The following is a 21,628-nucleotide window of genomic DNA, read 5'->3' as shown; positions in this document are numbered from 1 at the left end:
CTGAAGTTGGACACTTAACCAACTGAGCCACCCAGGCGCCCCTGTGGTAGGTCCATTATAAACATCCCCCCTCAACCTTTCTCTAACGGTTTTAACCTCCACTGACGATTGTTGCGTAGATCCATTTTTTTCATTAGGGGTTGCCAAACGCTGGCTTTCCGATTCTGTCGCTCCTTCTGCACTTATTAGCTGCAGTTCTTCTATAAAGACTTTTCCCTTGTCATTTACTTGGTTTGTATGGAAAGGCTGGATAAATATTTAATTCTTCATTTATCATTTTCAGAATAACGGGCTTGTTCCTTAGCAACCCAGGGAAGATTGAATTTAAACATGACCTTGAAGAATAAGAATGTTTTCTTTTAGTGGCTATGAAAGGGAAGGGCCTTTCACACAAAGGAAACAGCTTGAGCAAAGGCTCCAAAGCAGGAGTATTCAGGGTGTTTAGAGAATGGCAGAGATTAGTAGCAAGTGCAACAAGAGGCTTTTTGTTTTTTTCAACGTTTATTTATTTTTGGGACAGAGAGAGACAGAGCATGAACGGGGGAGGGGCAGAGAGAGAGAGGGAGACACAGAATCGGAAACAGGCTCCAGGCTCTGAGCCATCAGCCCAGAGCCTGACGCGGGGCTCGAACTCACGGACTGTGAGATCGTGACCTGGCTGAAGTCTGACGCTTAACCGACTGCGCCACCCAGGCGCCCCAACAAGAGGCTTTTTGAATGAGAAGCCTGGTGTGGTGGAAACGGCAGAGAAGAAGTCAGGATTGCTGGTTCTACTCCCAGCTCAAGTACGACCTTCAGAAAATGACTTTTCCATTTCTAGATCAGAGACTTTCACACTTTTCTGGCCACAATCTACATTAATAAATATATTTTGCACTATTATTCAGTACATACATACAGGTATATAAAAACGAAAATTTCAGAAAGCACCCTAAACATCTTACACTTACATATACAATGTATGCTATGCTATGCTGTTCTGTTCTGTTCCATTCCATTTCATTCCATTCCATCTTATTAAAATAAATGATGTTCATGGGGTGCCTGGGTGGTTCAGTCGGTTAAGCATCTGACTTGGCCTCAGGTCATGATCTTACTGTTGGTGAGTTCCAGCCCCACGTCGGACTCTCTACTGTCAGCACAGAGCCTACTTTGGATCCTCTGTCTCCCTCTCTCTCTGCCCCTCCCCTGCTTGTGTGCTCTCTCTCTTTCTCTCTCTGTCTCTCTCAAAATAAATAAGTAAAGTTAAATAAAATAAATGCTGGTCATGATCACGGAATTGATCTCTGACTCACAAATGGGCTACAACACTTGTTTGGATGGTCTCTGGGGCTCTTTTCCACCTCCAGCCCTCTTTGATCCATCCTTGGCATTGGTGACAACCTGACACTGAACCAGGCACTTGGGAAGAGGGAGGATGTGAGAAGAGGAACTACTCATTTGCAGGAGGCTCCCAGCTCAGCATGAGACAGAAGCCAGGCCAAACTCAAAGGCCACCACCCAGCCTGGCCCGCCATCACCTTGAGAGGTCTGACCTCCCAGGCCACCGCCCCCCTTTCATCAGACACCTGCCAGCCCCTCTTTCCATAACAGGCTGGGCGAGCCACACCTAACCCCACGTCCTCTCAGGGGCCTGCTCCCTGTTGATCGCATCAACTTTGGAAGGCCCTCAAGTTTATCCCTAAACAAAGCCCAGGCAGGTGCTAACCTAACAGGAGCTGATTCCATAGGTCAGGAACAGCACTGAGAGTCCTGGGTATGATAACACCTGGGGCTCATTCCCACCTGAGCCACTGACTCACCAGATGACCTCGGCCACGTTCCTACCTGCCAATGCCTTGTTTTCCCCTTCCCTTAAAAAAGATGAACCTCCTCACTTGGTAGTGGATATACACTGGTCAGATATAATTGAATTGAGCAACTTGGGAAAATGATCAGAATTAAGGTTGATGTTGGGACCATGGAGACCTTCCTCTAACTTTGTGGGAGTTTTGTTGGTCCTTCTTGTCACACTTCTGTTGCTTTCTCTCTTGCTTCTCTGTCTTCCTTGCTGTCACACCCCTGCCACCCTCCTCTTCTCTCTCATTCATCTCTTTCTCTCAGCTCCGACTCATTCTTGTGCCTCTGTTTTTAATAACAGCTTTCCTGAGATATAAATCATGGAACATAAAAGTCATCCTTTTAAAAGTGTACAGTTCAGTGGGTTTTAGTATGTTCACAGAGTCGTGCGAACCACTGTCTAATTTCAGAACATTTCTTCATTCCCAAAGGAGACCCTGTACCCATTAGCAGTCACTACCTGCTCCCCATACTTCCCGGCCCCCCGACAACCATTAATCTACTTTCTGTCTCTATGGACTTCCATATTGTAGACATTTCACTTAAAAGGAATCATACAATGTGTGGCCTTTTGTGGCTGACTGCTTCCACTTAGCATCATGTTTCAGGGTTCGTCCACATCGTAGCATGTGTCAGAACTTCATTCCTTTTTTTGGGCTGACTGGTATACCATATTTTGTTTTATCCATTCGTCAGTTGATGGACATTTGAAATGGTTCCACTTTGGGGTTCTTATGAAAAATGCTCCCATGGACATACATGCACAGGTTTTTATGTGAGCATGTATTTTCACTTCTCTTAAGTATATACCCAGCAGTGGGATTGCAGCATTGTATGGTTTTCACTCTAAATTAAACATTCTGAGGAACTGCCAAACTGTTTTTCTCTGTTTTTCACAGTGGCTGCACCATTTTTCAATTCCACCAGCAGTGGATGGTGTTCCAATTTCTCCACATTCTCACCAACACCTGTTTCCTAATGGGTGTGAAATGGTGTCTCCTTTGTGGTTCTGATTTGCTTCTCCTTGATAACAAATGTTGTTGAGCATCCTTTTGTGTGCTTGTTGCCTACTGGTATATCTTCTTTGGATATATCTTTCACCCATTTAAAAATTGGGTTATTTGTCTTTTTGTTGTTGTTGTTGTTGTTGAGCTGTAGGAGTTCTTTACATATTCTGGATAAAATTCTCTCATCACATGTATGATTTGCAGATATTTTCTCCCATTCCATGGGTTGTCTTTTCACTTTCTTGGTACTATCCTCGGAAGCACAAAACTTTAAAATTTCAATCAAGTCCAGTGTATTTTTTTGTTGTTGTTGTTGCTTGTGCTTTTGGTGTCATATCTGGGAAACTATTGCTTCGTCCAAGGCCATGATCATTTACATCTATGGTTTCACCTAAGAGTTTTGTAGTTTTGACTCTTACATTTAGGTCTGTGATCCATTTTAAGTTAATTTTTATGTATGGTATGAGGTAGAGGTCCAAATCCATTCCTTTGCACACGGATATCCAGTTGTCCCAGTGCCATTTGTTACAACTGTCTCTTTTCATTTTAAAAAATTTTAACTATTTATTTATTTTTGAGAGAGAGAGAGACAGAGTGTGAGTGGAGGAGGGGCAGAGAGAGAGAGAGGGAGACACAGAACCCGAAACAAGCTACAGGCTCTGAGCTGTTAGCACAGAGCCTGACATGGGGCTCGAATTGGGGAACGGCCAGATCATGACCTGAGCTGAAGTTGGAGGCTTAACTGACTGAGCCATGAGGTGCCCCATACCTGTCTCTTTTTAATGTCCCCTTTTTCTGCAGGCAGCTGCTCCCAACCCCAGCCCCTCTGCTGCTTTGGAACAGATCACCACTGCAAGAGAGGAAGCTGCTACTGTGATGAATTCTGCCACGAGGTGTCAGACTGCTGCCCAGACCACCGCGCCCTGTGCACCCTGGATAACTCACACGCAGGCTCCTTCCCACCCCTGGCGGAGCCGGATGCTGTGATGGACAGAGGCAAGCCCCTTGCTTGTACTTCAGGCCAAGGCCAGGATGTGGACTGGATGCCTCCTGAGGGCCCTGATAATCCTGAGATCCTCACATTTGGTCCATTTCGTACCAAAAGTGCCCACATATTCCTCCCAGCTTTGTTTCCCCACTGCTCCTGACCACCTGCTGCTCCCCTCTGAGCTCCTTTCCCAGATCCCCACAGGGAGAGGCTAAGCTGTTGGTGGTTGGGGATCAGGGTGGCGAGTGAGGTGGTTGGGTCACCTAACTGCCCCCGCATCTCTTGCAACATAGATGCCTCTTGACCTGACCCATGTAGACTTTTGAGGGAAGACAGGAGTCTGCAGAGAGGCGCTAGGGATGCTACATAGGAGGAGGGAGACTGGGAGTCAGGGAGGAGGCCAGGAGCTTTTGTCTTGTGTTTCTCAGCTTCTCAGAATACCAAGATGGTGCTGCAGATGGTGCTGAGGAGGGAGACCCCCCTGAGCCCTGCAAGAAGCAACCTAGACTGGATACAGAATGTGGTGAGTACCCTGGTGGTTCTCCCGGAAGGGGTGCTGACAACCTGCTCCTGCCTCCCTGGCCTGTAGACCCCAGAGTCAGGGAACCACTACCAAGGGGGAAAAGAGACCTGAGCTGGGGCACAGCTCCACGGTTTTAGGGCTAGGAGCCATGGTATCTGACCATGGACACTGACACCTGAATTTCATATAATTTTCATGTGTCATGACATATCCTTTTGACTTTTTTCAACCACTTAAAATATAAAAAACATTCTTAACTTGTGATCTGCACACACACACACACACACACACACACACACACACACACACCTGCAACAAGTCAGACTTGGCCCACGGATTGTGGTTGGCTGCTCTCTGCCCTAAATCATCCTTTGTTCTTTACTTTTCGTTTGGGTCGTGACTTCAGCACTGACCTGTCCAGAGCTCTCTGCCCAGCACTGGAGCAGAGGCTTCAGTCCCCACTCTAGCATATTATGACCATTGGGCAGAAAGAAAGGCAGCATGGTATAAGGAAAGAGCATGGACTCAGGAGCCAGCAAGACCTGGGTTCAAATCCTGTCTCTACCACTTATTACCTGGATGATTACTGGATGACCTGAAGTAACTTCTTCTGCCTTTCTGAGCTTCCCTTTCCTCATCTGTGTCCCAGATCTTGCCCTGTAGAGCTGTTACACAAGGGCCTTGGTAGATGTACAACGAGACATAGCTATTATTTGGGGACATGTAAATAAGCTGCAGAGGGTGTAGGCCTTCGTTTCCTTCTCACTTAGGTCCAGCAGCTTCTGCACACCAGCTTCCCAGAGAGGCCCCTCTCCATCTCCATGAAGAAAATCAAGAAGAGAGCCTGACATCTCCCATGAAGCTCCTCCAGGGCCCTGTGATGCAGAGCCCACCCTGTCCCCCTCCCCCAGCATCCCCAGGTCTGCTGGGGCCTTACCACTGGGCCCACTGTGCTTGTCTCTTGGTTTCTATCCTGCATGCTTCTATATTGGTTCAACCAGAGGAAGACGGAAATCTGCAATAGTCATAAACACATTTAAATCAGCCATACATGGCTGGGTGGCTCAGTCAGTTGAGTATCCAAATTCAGCTCTGGTCATGATCTCACAGTTCGTGAGTTCAAGCCCTGCATTGGGCTCTGTGCTCACAGCCCAAAGCCTGGAGCCTGCTTCGGATTTTATGTCTCCCTCTCTCTGTGCCCCTCCCCTGCTCTCTCTCTCTCACTCTCTCTCTCAAAATAAATGAACATTAAAACAATTAAATCAGCCATACAGATTATAAAACATAAATTTGGCTCATTGTATTCATTGTTTGTGGTGGTTATAATGAATATAGTAAATGTTTCTTGAAAGCAGAAGGCGAGAACCTAGCACCCCTTTGGCTAAGTGATCTGTGCCTCCTTCCTCAGTATTCCTTCCCAGGTATCATGTGACCACCTCTAAGTCCCAAAATAGCCTGGTCTGATCCCTAGCCTCATGTTCACCTACTTTTCTTCCCAAGGTAAAAAGAGGCAGGGTGACCTTCTTCTAGTGGGTTGGGACTGGCTTTCTGGGAGTTTCCTTGTGTGAGGATTTCAAAACTCCAGGAGAGTGATGCCAGGGGGTTTTGGGGTCTGTTGAGCCCATTGCCTTCCCTCTCAGACCTGCTCCTCCCCCTGTTTGGTGAATGGTTCCCTACCCTTCAGCTTCCTGCACTCCAGGCCTTAGGCCTTAGGCCTTAGTAAAAGAAGACCTTTTACTTCTCTCTGCCCGTGGCCTTCCTCTGCAAGGTGACAAGTCTTTCTAGTTCTACTTCACAACATGGTTCATTTCTGCTCCTCCTATACTCCAATTGCCAAAGTCCCAGGTCACAGCGTCCTAACTGGTCCTCTTGCCCCGGGATCTCCCCTAACTGGTCTCTGCCCCCAGTTTACTGCCCACAGCAGAGTTCTGGTTTTGCCAGTTCCTCATTCAGAAACCACCACTGGCTTCCCATTGTCTCCAGAAAAAAAACTAACCTCCCACATATGACTACAAAGCCCTCCATAGCATGAGCCCAAGGCACATTTCTGGCTTTATCTGCTATAAGTCCCTTTCCCCACTCCTATGTCTACCTAAATAGAATGACCCATTATCCCTGTCCATGCCTTCCTCCAGGCTTTGGCTAATCTGAACACTGGTTTCTAAGTAAATGATTATAGCAAAGGAGGTCCTGTCAGAGTCCAGTTATTGGCTTTATTGGTTCTATTTTAGCTTAGTTTCTCTGAATAACTTATTTGGGAACAGAACTCCAAGGAGCAGGTGAGGGAAAAGGGAAGTGATGCAGAGAAGAAGGGAGACCCAACACAAAGATGCATTATTCAGTTGGCCCCCACTATGGCTGATTAGTTGCTTGATCTTGTGGGACCTTTTAAAAAATCTTATGAAATGTTTCAGAGAACCATCTGTCCTGGGGATGGAATAGGAAGCATCTGTCCATTGCCTCCCATTCTCATGGTTTATAGGTTGCTCCACTAGGCGCTAACTCTTTCAGTTCTTTGTTGCTGGTATGTGAGAGCAGAGCAGCTCTTGGAAGCATCCCAAGCCTTGGCATCAGGGAAACCCTGGCAGAGAGCAAAGGGAACATGGCAAGGCACTGCCTCATCACTCCTGGAAAAGTAGTCACCGTAGCAATGGCTGGAGTAGGAAGCAAGGCCAAAAGGACTTGAATGGTGTACAAAAGGTGTTCTACCTACTGGCTTTTGGGAACACATGCTTTATCCCTCTAGCTCTTCCAACCACAGATTTCTTCTCCTGCCTAGGGATGGAGGAGCCTGGGTGAGGAGACATCCCTGGGCCCTGTTTGGAAGAACTGGTCTCATACATCCAGACCTAGTGGTCTCTCTCCCTTCCTTGCTAGGAAGTACTTTTCCTAGCTCTGTGGGATGTGGCCTCTCCAGTTGGGATCATCCTGTGGGCCTCATAGAAAGCCCAAAGATGTTGATTTATGGGCTCTTTTCCCTCTCTTCACTCAGTGATTATTTTCCTTCCAAATGTCCAGAAACTCCATCTCTTTTAATTGCTCCTATATCATCCTTTCATCCCAGATAGGATGAACAGAGTTACGTTATTCCAAACTGAAGAGACTGTTCCTCAGATGTTCCAATACTGGTACAGCTTCCTCTCTAGTTGAGTGTACACGTGTGTGCATATGTGCATGCATATTTCATTTCTATCTGGCTCTCCATCTTCCCTCCCCATCTTCCAAATATCTTCCCTATGAAAGTCATTTCCCTGGCAGCAGCATACTACCAGGGAAAAGCCTTGGAAAACCAGAGGGTCTGCATTACCAGCCCTGCCTGGTATTTAATTTAATGCAAATTAGAATTACAAAGAGAAATTAATATTCATAACGATGTCTAAAATTACAAGGCCTGATGATAGCAAGTGTTGATGAGAATGTGGAGCAACTGGAACTCTTATATGTTGGTGGTATAGCCGAAGCTGGCACAATCAATTTGGAAAACTGTTGGATACTATATACTAAAGCTAAACACATGTATGCCCAATGACCCAGCAATTCCACTCATATATATATATATATATATATATATATATATACCCAAAACAAATGCAAGACTGTTCATTGCAGCTTTATCCAGAATAGTGAAAAACTGGAAACAACTCAAATGTCCATCAATAGGAAAATGGATAAATAAATTGTGGTATATTTTATACAATGGAATACTATCTAACAACAAAAAAGTACTGTTACACACAACATGAGTGAGTTTCACAGGCATAATGTTAAGAAAAAGAAGCCACACACGAACGAGTGTGTATTCATAATTCTATTTACATGAAGATCAAAAACAGGCAAAACTAATCCATGGTGATAGAGGTAACAATGATTTTGGAGGGCAAATACTGACTGGAAGGGAACACAAGGGAGCCTAATGAGATGCTGAAAATGTCTCCCATCTTTGTCTGAGGGTGGATACCTCCTGGGTGTATACAAATGTAAAAATTCATCAAGTTGTATGCTACTTAGGATTGATGTAGTTTACTGTATGTGGGCTATACCCTAACAAAGAGATGAATGAACAAGTGGACAGAGGGCTCTCTGGAGTTTCCTATACTATAGCCCAAGGAATAGGGGTTAGTGTGGGGAAGGCCCATTCTCAGGTCCTTGCAAATTTAGATGATTCTCACCACCTCTTCTGTGGTAACTCTGCCTGACAGGATCTCACCTAAACAATCTGTGCATACTTAACATTCTGAACTTGTGGGGACACACTTGGACCCCCCAGAGTTGCTATAGAAATATTTTAAAGTAGAAACGTTAAAGCAATAGAAGATGTAGAAAGAAATGTAATCTGAACTTCCCTTAACTAAAGCAGAGCCTTCCAAAAATACACCTGCCATTAGTGTCCTTCTGAGTGATTTTCTAGCCAATTCAGTCTGCCATGGAGACAGACTGCCTAATAGAACCTTCTGTACCCATGGAAGCCCTAAACCCCCCACCCTTCCACTCCCACTCCTTCATTATGTTTGGTATATAAACCTTGATCTCTGGCTATTCAGTGAGTTATTCAATACTGAGCAACTTCCTGGTGCCCTTGTCACTAAACTTGGTCTTTTCACCTGTTCATCTGTCTGTTCTTAATCAATGTGCAGACCCTCAATCACCAGACCCATGTTGAAGGAGAAAAAAGTTTTTCCTCCCAACAAACCCAGAACAACTTAGCTGTGGCCTGGAGCTGGGCTATATCTCAGTGGTCTAGCAGATTTATAACCTTGTATTTTGAGGACATTTGACCAAGTTGACTCTTTTATCAGACTCTTGGCAGGCCAGTGCTTTGGGCTTTACTTGATAGCCCTTGTCCTGAGCCAGGTTCATCCCTATAATATGCACCGGTTTTATTGTGGACAGAGGGGTTCTAAACACTCTGATGAAAGAGGCAGACCCAAAAGGCACTGATGACAACTCCATCCTTCCAGTTGTTCAAGCTGAGAAGTCTGTACTTATTCTTGATTTCTATTTGTTTGACATCCCACATCAATGTGGCAGGAAATCATGTGGACTCTATTTTCAAAATACATCCAGAATCTGATCAACTCCCACTACTTCCTCTGCTACCTCCCCTGTCAGAGCCACCCTCCTGTCTTGCCTGGACTAGGGAAAAAGCTCCCATTCTTAGTGCAGCTGCCAGACCGATCCTTCTAAAGTTAGATCCCATGGCTCCATCTGTTCATAACTTCCCAGGCCCCATCTGTTCCCACCTCACTCGGAGTACCAGTCCCAAGACTGGCAAAGCCCTGTATCATCTACACCCTCACTCTGTCCTCCTATCCCTCAAATCTGCCCCTAGTGTGCTCTAGTCACATGGGCCTTTTGATGCTCCTTGAACTTGCTCCTGCCTTAGGCCTCTGGACCTTTCTCTAGAAGTTCCCACTGCCTGGAATGCTCTTCTCCAGGTATAACTTTCTCACCAATTTCAGGTCAGTGCTCAGCTCTCACCGTGCTATTTCACACAGCAAGCTGTACCTCCCCCCTGCCTCCCCCCAATACCAGGTTCCTTTTGTCTTTTTTCCTTCTTTTCCCCATAGTATTCATCCCTACATAATTCACTTATTTGTTGTGTTTATTGTTTGCCATCTTTCTTCACCAGGAAGTTAGTTCCATGAGGTTAGGTATCTGTTTTACTTAGTGACATATTGCAAATGTTGGCATATAGTAAGTATCCCATATATGTTTAAGTTAACGAAACCAGCCTCCAATGCTCGCTCAGGGTGAGAGCTGAGTTGGGCTGAAAAAAAAAAAAAGTCCAGAAACTTTCTGGATAAGTTTATTATGACCCAAGGGTCAATAGTCATGTGCCGGGGCACCTGTGTGGCTCAGTCAGTTAAACGTCCAACTTCAGCTCACGGTTCATGAGTTTGAGCCCCATGTGCTGACAGCTCAGAGCCTGGAGCCTTCTTTGGATTCTGTGTCTCCCTCTCTCCCTCTGCCCCTCCCCCGCTTATACTCTGCCTCTCTCTCTCTCTCTCTCTCTCACAAAAACAAATAAAACATTAAAAGAAAAAAATAGTCATGTGCCCAGGCTTGGAAATTCCCCCAGATGTAGAGGAAAATGGACCCAGCAAAATTCAGCAAACCCAGGGAGGTATTTAGCCAGACTTCCCTCCCAGTGGGTTCCTGGTTAGATCCCATCACAGGCAACTGGGCTGGAGCTGAGATGTTGTTCACTTAAATGATGACAGGAAAAAGGAAATGGTGAGGGGAAGTCCGCGGTGGGCATGAGAAAGGCACCTGAAATGCATCAGTCTGTAGGTTAAGCCACTGGCTGCTGGAATGAGGAAGTCCCTCTCCCAGCCCTGGCAGGGCAGAGAGGTAGCTCACAAGGGGAGGGAAGTGGCATAAAGGAGCTGCATTCTTTCTTTCTTTTTTCATTTCAGTGATGTATTTATTTTATAACTGGAAGTTTGTACCTCTTACTCCCTTCACTTTACCCATGCCCGCATCCACCTCTCCTCTGGCAACCACCAGTTTGTTCTCTGTATTTAAGAGTTCTGTTTGGTTTTGCTGGAGTTTCTTCCGTCTTCTCTAGGGGGAAGCCCCACACTAGATCTCATGCTACAAGACAGGGCCAAACAGAGTTCAGGGCCTCCTCTCCTCTTCTGAAATCCCCCAGGGGGATATCCATCCTTCCTTTTGATAAAGTGAAGGATTTAGGTTGAATGGGAGGGTAGAAAGGTTCAGCCTGTCGGGAATACTCTACAGATCAACCATGTTTTTGGAACTGGGGTCCAAGATCTCTGACTCCACGTGCTGGACTGTGTCCCAGGTGGACCTGTTCACGCTCTTCTCATGGAGTCTCCCCACCACGTTCTGGAATGACTCTCTCCTTCTTCCAGGCAGCAGAGTTGTTTGTTTGTTTGTTTGTTTGTTTGTTTTTCATCTCAATGCAGGGTGAAGTTCCAGAAGACAGTGTTGTACACCCAATGCACAACCTCAGACTGCATGGCCAAGAGGACCTTGTTGATGGAAGCCCAGAGAGGGAAAATAACTTGTCCAAGATCACACAGTTCCTGGGCCACTTTTAAGGAAGGAGCTGGAAAGAGAACTTAGGTTTTCTGACTGCACTTTGAAGTTCCTTCCAGCAGTAAGATTTTGTGATTTCTTGATGCTGATCCACTCTACTATAGAGTGGCTTTCATCACAAAACTCTGGCCCTGAAATCTCCCAGGTACCTTGTCTGCTGCCACTGGCTGTGGCCACAGAAGCCCATTCCTTGGCCCCTGGAAGGGGTAACATTCTTTTCTAGGGTATTTGGAAATACATTCTTCAGCCTCATTCCCCTTCTTATAGCCAAATCCCCTAAGCTTCTGTAAGTTGGCACCTTCCCACTTCCCTCCTCCCAGGCTCTGTGACTCCGATCTGCACACTTTCCCTTTCCCTTCTCCTGGCTAGTGCCTTTCCCGTTCCACACCTCCAGTCTGGACACGGTCTTGACTCTGGCAGGGATGCAGAATCACGGGAATCATTGGAAAGATGTTAGAGATCAGAGTCCTGCTCCACACTGTCTCCTGCAGACTTTGGGGGGCTGTCCCTTCTCTCTACTGCTTGAGGATCAGGATAGATGTCAGGGCTCTCATTCATTGAGCACCTAAGATGTACATGTATTCCACGAGCAACCAGTATGTAGCAGGCACTGTGTAAGAGACTTACTCTCTCATGTCGTCCTCACAGAATGGCCCAGCAAGTTAAAGATTACTCCCATTTTATAGATCAGGAGGTTGAGCTTCAGAAAGATTCTTTAATTTGCCCTAGTCATAGAGCTAATAAAGGGTAGGATTAGAAATGAAACCCAGATGTGCTGAACTAAAAGCCTAAATCCCATGCACAAGGGGTGGGAGAAGAGGGAAGGGTTGTAGAAAGGGGGGAAATGTGAAACACTATCTTCCATGGCCTCCCTGGCTGCAGGACTGAGGGGTGAATATCACTGTGGGAATGATTTTATATCTTCCAATCAAACTTCAGAGAGGAGAGGTCACTGGGCCAGGGAGGCAGCAGGGGTATTTTGCTGACAGCCCTTGACATGCACCCTGCTACCTCTCAGCCTGTGCATTTATGATCACCTGGCTGCTTCTGGAAACTACCCAGCCACACCAAGGCAGGTGGCCCGCCCCTCCTCTCTGGGTTGAGGAAGCAGGAAAAGGTGGCAGTGAGAGGCTTTGGGCAGACGTGCTGGGCAATGATGGCCGGAGCTCCTGTTAGGATGGGCTTTCTCTGGGGCCTGGCTCTGCCCCTTTTCTTCTGCTGCAAGGCTGGGGCCCCCGGGAGCTCTGCAGGTAAGGAGGTGTGGGCTGCTCTCCTCACAGGGCTCTGGGTGTGAGTTTCTGTACCGGCAGCCCTTTGTGGTTGATTAATTAGAATTAACCATAAAGCTATATCTGAAGTATTACTATTGTTGATAAAGAGTGTGCAAATGGCAGTGTGTCAGCTTACGCACGTATGACATTGCAGCCCGTAGGATGAATGATGTCCTCGTGCCCTGGCTGCCGGTTGTCTCTGCGGGGAGTGTGTGAGGTGGAGGGTGGGAGGGGCGAGGGAGGTGCCGGCAGGGGATAAATCTGACTAAAGCCAAAGAAACAGCTTGACAAGATTCCAACTCCTCCAAGTTTATTTCCTAGCCCAGATTTCCTTTAAAAAATAGTTTTTGTGTGAAAAGTCCAACCATTACAGACTGCCTGGGGAGGGCGGATTCTGAGAAGGGCAGGGCTTTTATGAAAGAGACTAACGTGGATGTGTCATAGGAACTGTGCCATGCTTGTCACATGCATTGTCTTTATTATCTTTTTAATAGACTTTTTATTGTAGAGCGGTTTTGGGTTCACAGCAAAATTGAGCAGAAAATACAGAGATTTGGTTCACATATAACCTCTGCACCCCCCCATACCTAATCTCCCCTCATTATCAACATCCTGCATTATCTTTTTCTTTTTTTTAATGACTATTTTTTAGAGCAGTTTTAGTTTCGCAGCCAAATTGAGAGGAAGGAACCGAGACTTCCTATATGCTCCCATGCACCATCTTTTTAATCCTCTCAGTAACCTCATGAGAGAGACACGGGTCTTGTTATTACCCGTCTCTCTCCACAAGATGGGACTGAGGCTTACCATCTTGCAACTCATCTGCAAAGCCAGAATGTTATTCCGCATGTGCCTACCACTAGGACCATGTTGTCTCTTGCACGCACTCATGACCTGCCAGGCATGTGCTGCACATTTTACATTTAATTGAACTTAGTCTTCACAACCCTATGAAATAGGTACCTGTAGCTCCATTTTATAGATGAGAAAAATGCACGCTTGAGCCAGGAGACTTGGCCGGGGTCAGATGTTTGGTAAGCAGCGGAGTAAACAGCAGAGAAGGGACTCGAACTCAGGATCTATAGTACACATGCTTTCCTCTCTGCTTTTTTTGATCTGAGGAATGGACCAAGAAAGCTGCAGCATTCTAGAGCTGTAGAGGATTGGGTAGGCTTTGCTGTGTTTGAGAAGACCTCTGGCGGGTAAGAAACTTGGGTGGGGTTGTGAGAGCCCCAAGGGGTGTGAAGAAGCTACGGGGTTGGAAGCGTCAGGAGGTTTCACAGCAGGATGGTATCACAGGGTTCCAGGAAAAGGAAGAAAATACTTCAGGGGAGGTGGATGGTCAGACCCCAAGAGCACCACTGTTTGGGCTCTAGGCTGGGTGGGTTGACACAGCTTTGCTTTCACTGTGTGGGGACTGAGGAAGCTCAGAGAAATATCTTGGGCTTTGAAGTGGGGAGGAGAAAGTATATTCCTGTAAAAGCATGATTGCAGAACAACTAATGAGAGTGAATGCCATGACTGACCTGATATGCATGTGGGGACAGCCTGACATTCTCACTGCATTAAAGTTGGTTGTGTCCTCTCAAGTGACTCTTTGAGAAGACAAGGCTTGGGAGGGATGCTTAGTAATCCCTTACAGTCTTTGGAAAATAAGACTTTCCCATCCTCCTTCTCCTCTGGTCCTCACCATTATGGCAAGGCAGATATGATCACCCTCTTTCACAAGGGAGGAAATGGAGGCCTGGAGAGGCCTGGTGGACTAACTTGGCTAGTAGGAGGCAGAGTCAGGATTTGAACCAGTCATTGGACTCCAGAGCTAGTAGGCAATAGGCCTGGGGCTGGAACCCAATCTCTTGCTTCCTGGCCCAGTGTTCTTTTATTGTTCAGAGAGAGACACAATGGACAAACTGAGGACCTGGGGCCCTGTCCTGACAGCCAGCCAGGGACGAGGTGACCAACTAGTCCTGTACTTCCATTGGGTCCTTGGATACTTTTGGGCCAGTAGATCTCAGTAAAGACCATCTAAAACCATCAGAACCCTGAAAAGGAGGGCTTATATTTTGATTCTTTTCCTTCCAAGAGTAAGGTTACTGGATAAAACACAGGGAATCAGCTTAAATTTGAATGTCAGGTAAGAAAGCTTTTTCCAGCAGTATGTCTCAAATATTATGTAAGAAATACACATACTGAAAACATTATTTGTCACTGAAATTATTGCTTGTTTATCTGAAATTCAAATTTGAGTTTAACTGGGCACCCTGTATTTTTAATTGATAAATCTGGTAACCCTCCCTGAAAGGGTCCTTGGCCCACTTACAGAGGGAACTCTTCCTCCTTAGTAGATGGGAGAGGCATGCTTATCAGCCCATAAAAAGATCCTGCTGTAGCCTCCCCAGGGCCATAGGTGCCATTCGGCCCACTGTGCATACAATCTCACAGCGTCCATCAAATGAACAGGGATGCTCTGCCCTGTAGAGAAATGCTAGTGGCATCTCTAAGGAGTGAAGTTTGCCTCACTTGGCTCCATGTTTCCAGTGGAACATGCCTGGTGCATCATTTCTGTAGTTCTGGGATCTTATCCCTGACACATCAGATGATGGGACCCCAGGGTTCCTTGCTGGAGCCCCAAGGACTCTGCCTGCTCTCTTCCCTTTTGCAGTAGCCACCACCCACTCTGTCTCTGGAGGCTCCTCTCTCCCAGTCCTCCCAGATACCTCTAAATACAAAACCACAGATGTTTCCTGTATTTGAAGAGTTTTCACTTCCATGGGGAAACATTTGCTGGATGAGTAAAGTATCAATGGAAAGTGACAAGGATTCTTTGAGAAGGTTCTGAGAGTCGTGATGTTTGCTCTGTAGTTGCTGGTTCACTTAGACTTATGCCTCCTTTTCTCCCCCTTGAAGCTGGATCCTGGCCCCACGCATTCCCCCTGATGGCTTCAGACCAATAATCAACTAGATTCTGAGGCTTGCTTGCCTCAAGTGGGTCATCAGAGGACATCAGTCAGGTGATCCCAGTTCCATGGCTGACACATGGGACTGGTCTTCCCAATACCACCTCCTTCTTTCTTGTATGTATAGATGAAAAATGGAGTAAAAACAACTTCCCCTCCCCACCTTCCTCCCAGTAGTGCCCAGGCCATAAACACAAGGGCTTGTGTGAAGTCAGTCCATGGGGACTCATGGCTTACAAAGGTGGTCTTACCCAACACAGGCCCTAGCACCAGCAGACCAGGCCCTTTGGTGACAACAAACCACATAGAAGTGACTACCATGACTCCGGGGATCAAGACAAGTTCACAGGGAGCCTTCCAGATGACTGACCTTGTTGAGACCTCCGTGCAAAGCCACATCCCTTTGGAAACTCAAACCCTGAGCACCCAGACCTTTGATAGGACCTTAATCCTGGCCAGCACCATTTCAGATGCAGAGATCAGGGAAACCAAGACCATTTTTCCTGCAACAGAGACCAGGGCCTTCACAAAAATGATACCTTCCAAATTCATGGTTGTGATCACCACTCCTATGGAGGCATCAGCCGCAAGTGGCAGCCCCACAGGAACTGGAATGACCACAGTTGAGACAGTTATAGGCACCGATCTCGTGGAATCTGTCTTTGACACCCTTTGTACCGATGACAGCTCGGAAGAGGCAAAGAGGATCGTAATTGACATCTTGACATTGGCTCACACCTCTGCAGAAGCCGAGGCCCTGACCTCAGAGAGCAGTGCCTTCTCTGACAGCTCAGTTATGGCCATTGCCACCTCACAGGCCCTGGCATCTGACACCACTGTTCCGGCTAAGGCCTTGCTTGCCTACACCATCACCGACACTGAGGTTACCAATTGCAGCATTGTAGAAATAGAAACAACTGCCACCACTCCCGGGACCTTGGACACAGATCATGATCCCACAGGAGGAAAGGCCCTGTCAGCCTCTGAGGTGTCAGCTTTGCTTGATTCCACTGAATCAGAATCAGACTTCACCAAGACCATGACATCTGCTGAGACCGTGTCAGGAGCCAGAGGCACAGAACCAGTCATGCCTGATACCACAGTTGAGACCCCGCGACCTGTTAATAGCACCATAGAAGGAGAAACAGCAGCAGCCAAGACCACTACCCCCAGCACAACTTTGGTGACAGTCAGCACGAACCCCTTGGAAGAAACTTCAGCCTTCTCTATTGAGACAAGTCACACCGAGGTCTCAGTTACAATCTCCACAGGGACTGGGTCAACTGTGGGCAACGTGGCTCCCCCTGCTGGACTCTCAGATAGGGCCTACAGCCACACCCAAGCAACCACTAGCAAGAACTCCACCCCCTCAGAGACTTCAACCACAGACAGCACAACCAATGGGTCCATCCCCATCAGCAGGAACACCTTTCCTTCTGTGCATCTGACTGTGGCCAACAGCAGCCCAGAGGCAAATATCACCTTAGTCAAGACCACAGCCTTAGCAAAGACCTTGAAGACAGCCAGCATGACTGAATGGAAGCCCCCAACAGCCATGCCCACCACTGCTCAGACAAGGTGGACCACAGAAGTTACTGCAGGTAAGTGGCTCTTGGAGGTGTGATCTTGGGGATTTGGAGCTGGGAATTTCCAGAATGTCTACATGCTTAAGGGATAGGGAGGAAGGAAGGATCTGGAGGCTTATTCTGAGCCCAGTCTCTGAGGTCACGTCTTCATGATCTTCTAGTGATTCTTGCCAAAATCAGAAACAGGAAGAGTTAGGAAGGCATATGGAAAAACTGTGGGGTTGGAAGTCTGGAGAAATAGTTTGAGACCCTGGTTTTGCCCTTAACAATCTAGTGGCCTAGAACAGGTCCTTTTCCTTTCTGGGCCTCAGTTTCTCCACCAGTAACTGCAGGGGGCTGTGTTGCATGAACAATGACGTCCTTTCCAACTCTGCCCTTCTGTGATATTAACGGTTGAGTAACTACTGTGTGCCGGGTGAGGCCCCAAATTGTATTCAAAAGCCACAGTCCTCATGCTCTGGAAACCTCTGGTTCAGCTAGAGTCACACAGAGGGCCACTGTGTGAATGTCTGGCCCAAGTTGCTGCCCCCTGAGCAGCTGGGACCCCATAAGAGTGGGGCTTGCTGGGCTTGGAGCCATAGACAGTGACTTTAAATAAATGAATAAATTGGGCAAACGTTTGGGCATTTAAAGCTACATGTCTGAGACAACAGATACTTCTCAGGGATGAGGCCCCTTCATCAGAGGCTGCTGGGTCAACCCAGCTTCTGGTCAGCCTGGAGCCTCCACCTCTACTTCCTGTCACTGTCCTCATGCCTCATCCCTGTGGTGTCCTCAGCTGGCCCTGCCTCGGTGGGGAGGTGAAATAAAAATATTAATCACGATCACCTTACTGAACATCTTTTGTATTCCAGGGAGAGATCATATAAAAATATTTCACAATCAGTGAAGCATTGGCACTGGCTGAATGTTCTCACTGATGTCAGGCAGTGAACTACGAGCTTTGCATGTGTTATCTCTTCTAATTAAACCTTCAAAACTACCTTATGAGGTGGGTGTTATTGCCCCACCTGACAGGTGAGGAAACAGGTTTAAAGATGCTAGAAAGATAGCAGTGGGACTCCAAATGGAAGTCTGTTTGATTCCAACTCATAACCTCCTATTGTGCTTTTATTTTTTAAAGCTCAATTTATTAATATATCTTTATTTAAAAATGCTTTTCTTTATTACTTGTTGATTAGATACTGCATTGACATGATTTAAAAATCAATAGGTTCATAAGGGGTCAGCATAAAATGTCTTTCTCCCACTGCTGTTCCCCAACTACCCAGCCTCCATCATACACATAACTGGCAGAGTTATTTTCTTGTGAATCTTCTGGCCATGAAATATGCATGTGGCAGCAAAAACAAGAAGGATGAGATATCAATATTGATATCTCTATCAGTCTATATAAATATAGAAGAGCAGTGACTAGATCAGTTCTAACAGTATTCTGAGAGGGGGAAATGACTACAAGAGGGCAGTTAAGGCAAGCAGGTTAGGGCTCAACAAAAGGCAGAACTTGCCTACAGGGCTGCTAAATTGGGAAGGCTGGATCGAAACCTCCACCAACTTGGAACTGGAAAGCATTGGCTGAGGGCATCACCTCCAAGAGCCGGCCTCTCTCAGGCATTCTCCCTGTCTGGACCCTTTCCCAACAGCCCATCTGTGACTGCTAGTCCTTGAGAACATTCTAGATTCACTTTGATTTCTCCTTCCTCACACTACTCTTTTGACTTCTCTGAATGTGGTTGGGGCCTTTTTCACTCTTGTTGGGAGGACTACAAGGAGCCCAGTTATTGGAGAGAAGGAGTCCTCTTTCTCTTTGCAGTGAGTAAATGTAAGCTCGCATGTGAACACCGACACATTTACACATGAGAGTGAGCACACATGTGCAGAGGTGTGGACAGAGGCTGGGTAGCATGGGTCATGTCATGATTCCTGAACTGACTTACCCATATTTTCATCTGCTGCTTTTTTTAAACTTGTAGGTGGGGATGGAGGCTTTTTCCTTCTGCGTCTGAGTGTGGCCTCTCCAGAAGACCTCACTGACCCTAGAGTGGCAGAGAGGCTGATGCAGCAGGTGAGTGGGCACTTTCTGGGCCAAGAAAGTAGAGGAGAGAATTAGGAACTAAGTTTAAGGATCCCTGCTTGGCTTGGCTTCTGTCTGTTTTTCCTGAGTTGGGAATTCCCCTTCTGTGCTATGTAAAGAAATTCTTTCCTTCACCCCCAATTTCCTCAGGCCCTAAGAAGGTCAGGCCTTCTGGCCCTTGGGAGAAGATCAATGATATTAATGGGCAGATAGGCAGGACTTCGGGTTACAAGTAGCAGAAATCAACCCATTGTAGCTTACACAGAAAAGGCAAGGCATTATTGGCTGAGAAAACTAGAAATGACTGCTCCAGCTTCAGTTATGGCTGTATCCAGCAGCTTAGACATGATCATCAAGATTTTCTCTTTCTCTACCTCTCTTAGCTCTTCATTGTTCAGAATCTCTCTTCATATGTACATAAAGGTGGCTGTGACAGCCCTAGAGTCACAGACACTTCCCTCTCCCAAGGTCTGCTTATTATACGAGGGAAACACTGATCTCATTGGCCTGCAAGGGCCACTATGAGTGACAGCTCAACCACATGGAATGAGAAGGACAGGCCCCAAAGGAAATAGGAATGCTAGGCAGGAAAACACCCCATAGATGTATGCTCCAGATGGGGACCAAGATTGGGGTATATTTGTATAAGTTGGGAAAATTCTCCTAAGACCCAGATCACTGGACAAAGCTTCCAATGGTGGAATTCTGGGGTCAGAGATTATGGGGATAATATGAATCACTGGAAGGTTAAACTAGGTCAGCTCAGTCTAGCTCTTGTGGCCACATCTTGCTGCTAGGGGATGAGAAGAGGAAGTATCTGGGCTCTTAAAGTTCTCTTAGTGGAAAGGGGCCCATCAGGACTCCCATAATGAGATCTCTAAGCACAGCATGGGGGTTTTGAATTGGGACAGCCAAAGAAATGACAAATGCCTACTGCACTTGATAATCAAAGTAGCAAGTGTGAATCCTAGTCAAAGAGGGAAGCCAGAATGATGCCAGATCTGAGTCCCCCAGACTGGAAACTATTTCAGGGTTCAGAAAGAGGCCAGGGAGAGAGAACAGGTCAGGAGCTGAGGCATAGGAATCAGGCCATGTAGGTGTTGGGCACGAGCTCTTGTCAGGAGCGGGACACTGATGTAGGGCTCAGGGTTCAGGACTCAGACAAACAATAAGTTTGGAGCCATATAGATCTGAGGGTGAATTCCAGTTCCTAACTGTGTGACCTTGGGTAAGTTACTCCATATTACTTTCCTCCCTTATAAAATGAAGTGAATACTACCTGCTTTGTAAGGTTATTGTGAGGTTAAATAGCACTGTGTGCATGAAGCACCTAGTGCATGCCTAGCCGGTGGGGGGCCCAGGGAGTGTTGCTGGCCTCCTCCTACGTTCTCTCTCACTGTCCCTTCCTGTCCTTGGCCTGTGGTGAACTCATAGGCCAGGTGGGCTGGAAGTACCACCTTCTCCTTTTGCCCTACAGCTCCTCCATGAACTGCATACCCACATGCCTCCCATCCAAGTGTCTCTGCTGCGTGTCAAGAAGGACTAAGGAACATCAGCTGTGGCCAGGCATGGTTGTGTGCCAAAGGGGGAAGTGCTGCTGGTGGTCTGGGCCCCCAATAGACTAGAGCCAAGTTACTGTGCTGAGATATACCTGGGAGCTTCCCAGGAGGTCAGCTGGCCTAAGCCCTTTTCCCAGACCTGGCAGCAGGACCCTGACTCACATATGCCTGAGTGTGTGGGGGTCTGGGTGGGGGGTGTTCCAAAGATGTTCTTGGACTTCCTTTGGCACATGTGTTGTGTTTCAGTAAAGAGTGACTTGATCACCCATCTGTCACCTGCTTTGTGCTTCCATTGGACATTAATATTATATTCAGTGTGGCCCAGAGATTAGCTATTTTATCAGTATGGGGTATGTGTGGGTTTGTTTGTTTGTTTTGATATTTATATGATACAGGGATTTAGGGCATCTTCCCTTTACCTCCCTCCTTCATTCTCCCCTGGTTCTCAGTTTGGACCTTGATTATAACACTTGCTGAGGTTGGCCCTGGAGCCTTTTGAACTTTGAACTCCTTTGGAGCAGGGACCATATTTATCTTAGTATCCCCTGAACCTAGCAGAGTGCCTGGCCTGTAGTAGGATGACAGAGAATGTTTGTTGAATTGACCTGAATTTCAAATTCTGGACACAAACAGATCACAAGAAAGTCTGTAATACTCAAGTATTCCTTCCTCTAGCTCATAAGTCAAGTTATTATTATTTAAAAAAATAAATGTGGCTAATCTTTATTCTATTGCAAAAAAACTTGCTTATGATTTTCAAAT

The 21,628-nt window shown here is 46.7% G+C and overlaps 1 protein-coding gene across 2 annotated transcripts; it reads left to right on the top strand.

The window, feature by feature from the left end:
• The first annotated feature begins 12,456 nt into the window (after window positions 1–12,456).
• Window positions 12,457–21,134, top strand: MUC20 (mucin 20, cell surface associated). 2 transcript variants are annotated; one of them, XM_086675138.1, is made up of 4 exons: window positions 12,457–12,669; window positions 15,908–17,248; window positions 19,207–19,298; window positions 20,742–21,134. In XM_086675138.1, exons 1-4 carry the CDS (start codon window positions 12,573–12,575, stop codon window positions 20,793–20,795), a joined length of 1,584 nt encoding a protein of 527 aa, XP_086531264.1. In that variant the 5' UTR covers window positions 12,457–12,572; the 3' UTR covers window positions 20,796–21,134. The 2 variants fall into 2 exon arrangements, with proteins under 2 accessions (XP_086531264.1, XP_025769336.1); XM_025913551.2 differs by having other exon boundaries at window positions 12,459–12,669; window positions 20,785–21,134.
• Window positions 21,135–21,628: the final 494 nt, after the last annotated feature.

The sequence above is a fragment of the Puma concolor genome, chromosome C2, assembly GCF_028749965.1.
Source record: "Puma concolor isolate L17-30 chromosome C2, mPumCon1.1.hap2, whole genome shotgun sequence".
Lineage (NCBI taxonomy): Eukaryota > Metazoa > Chordata > Mammalia > Carnivora > Felidae > Puma > Puma concolor.
The sequence above is the reverse complement of the archived record's forward strand: the minus strand, read 5'-3'. Positions and strand labels throughout refer to the sequence as shown.

Bases quoted from the DNA above. Each gene is read 5' to 3' on its own strand.
- MUC20 (XM_025913551.2), top strand. From the start codon at position 12,573: ATGATGGCCGGAGCTCCTGTTAGGATGGGCTTTCTCTGGGGCCTGGCT. The intron at 17,249-19,206 runs GTAAGTGGCTCT...TTAAACTTGTAG, and splicing joins GACCACAGAAGTTACTGCAG to GTGGGGATGGAGGCTTTTTC. The intron at 19,299-20,784 runs GTGAGTGGGCAC...TTTGCCCTACAG, and splicing joins CAGAGAGGCTGATGCAGCAG to CTCCTCCATGAACTGCATAC.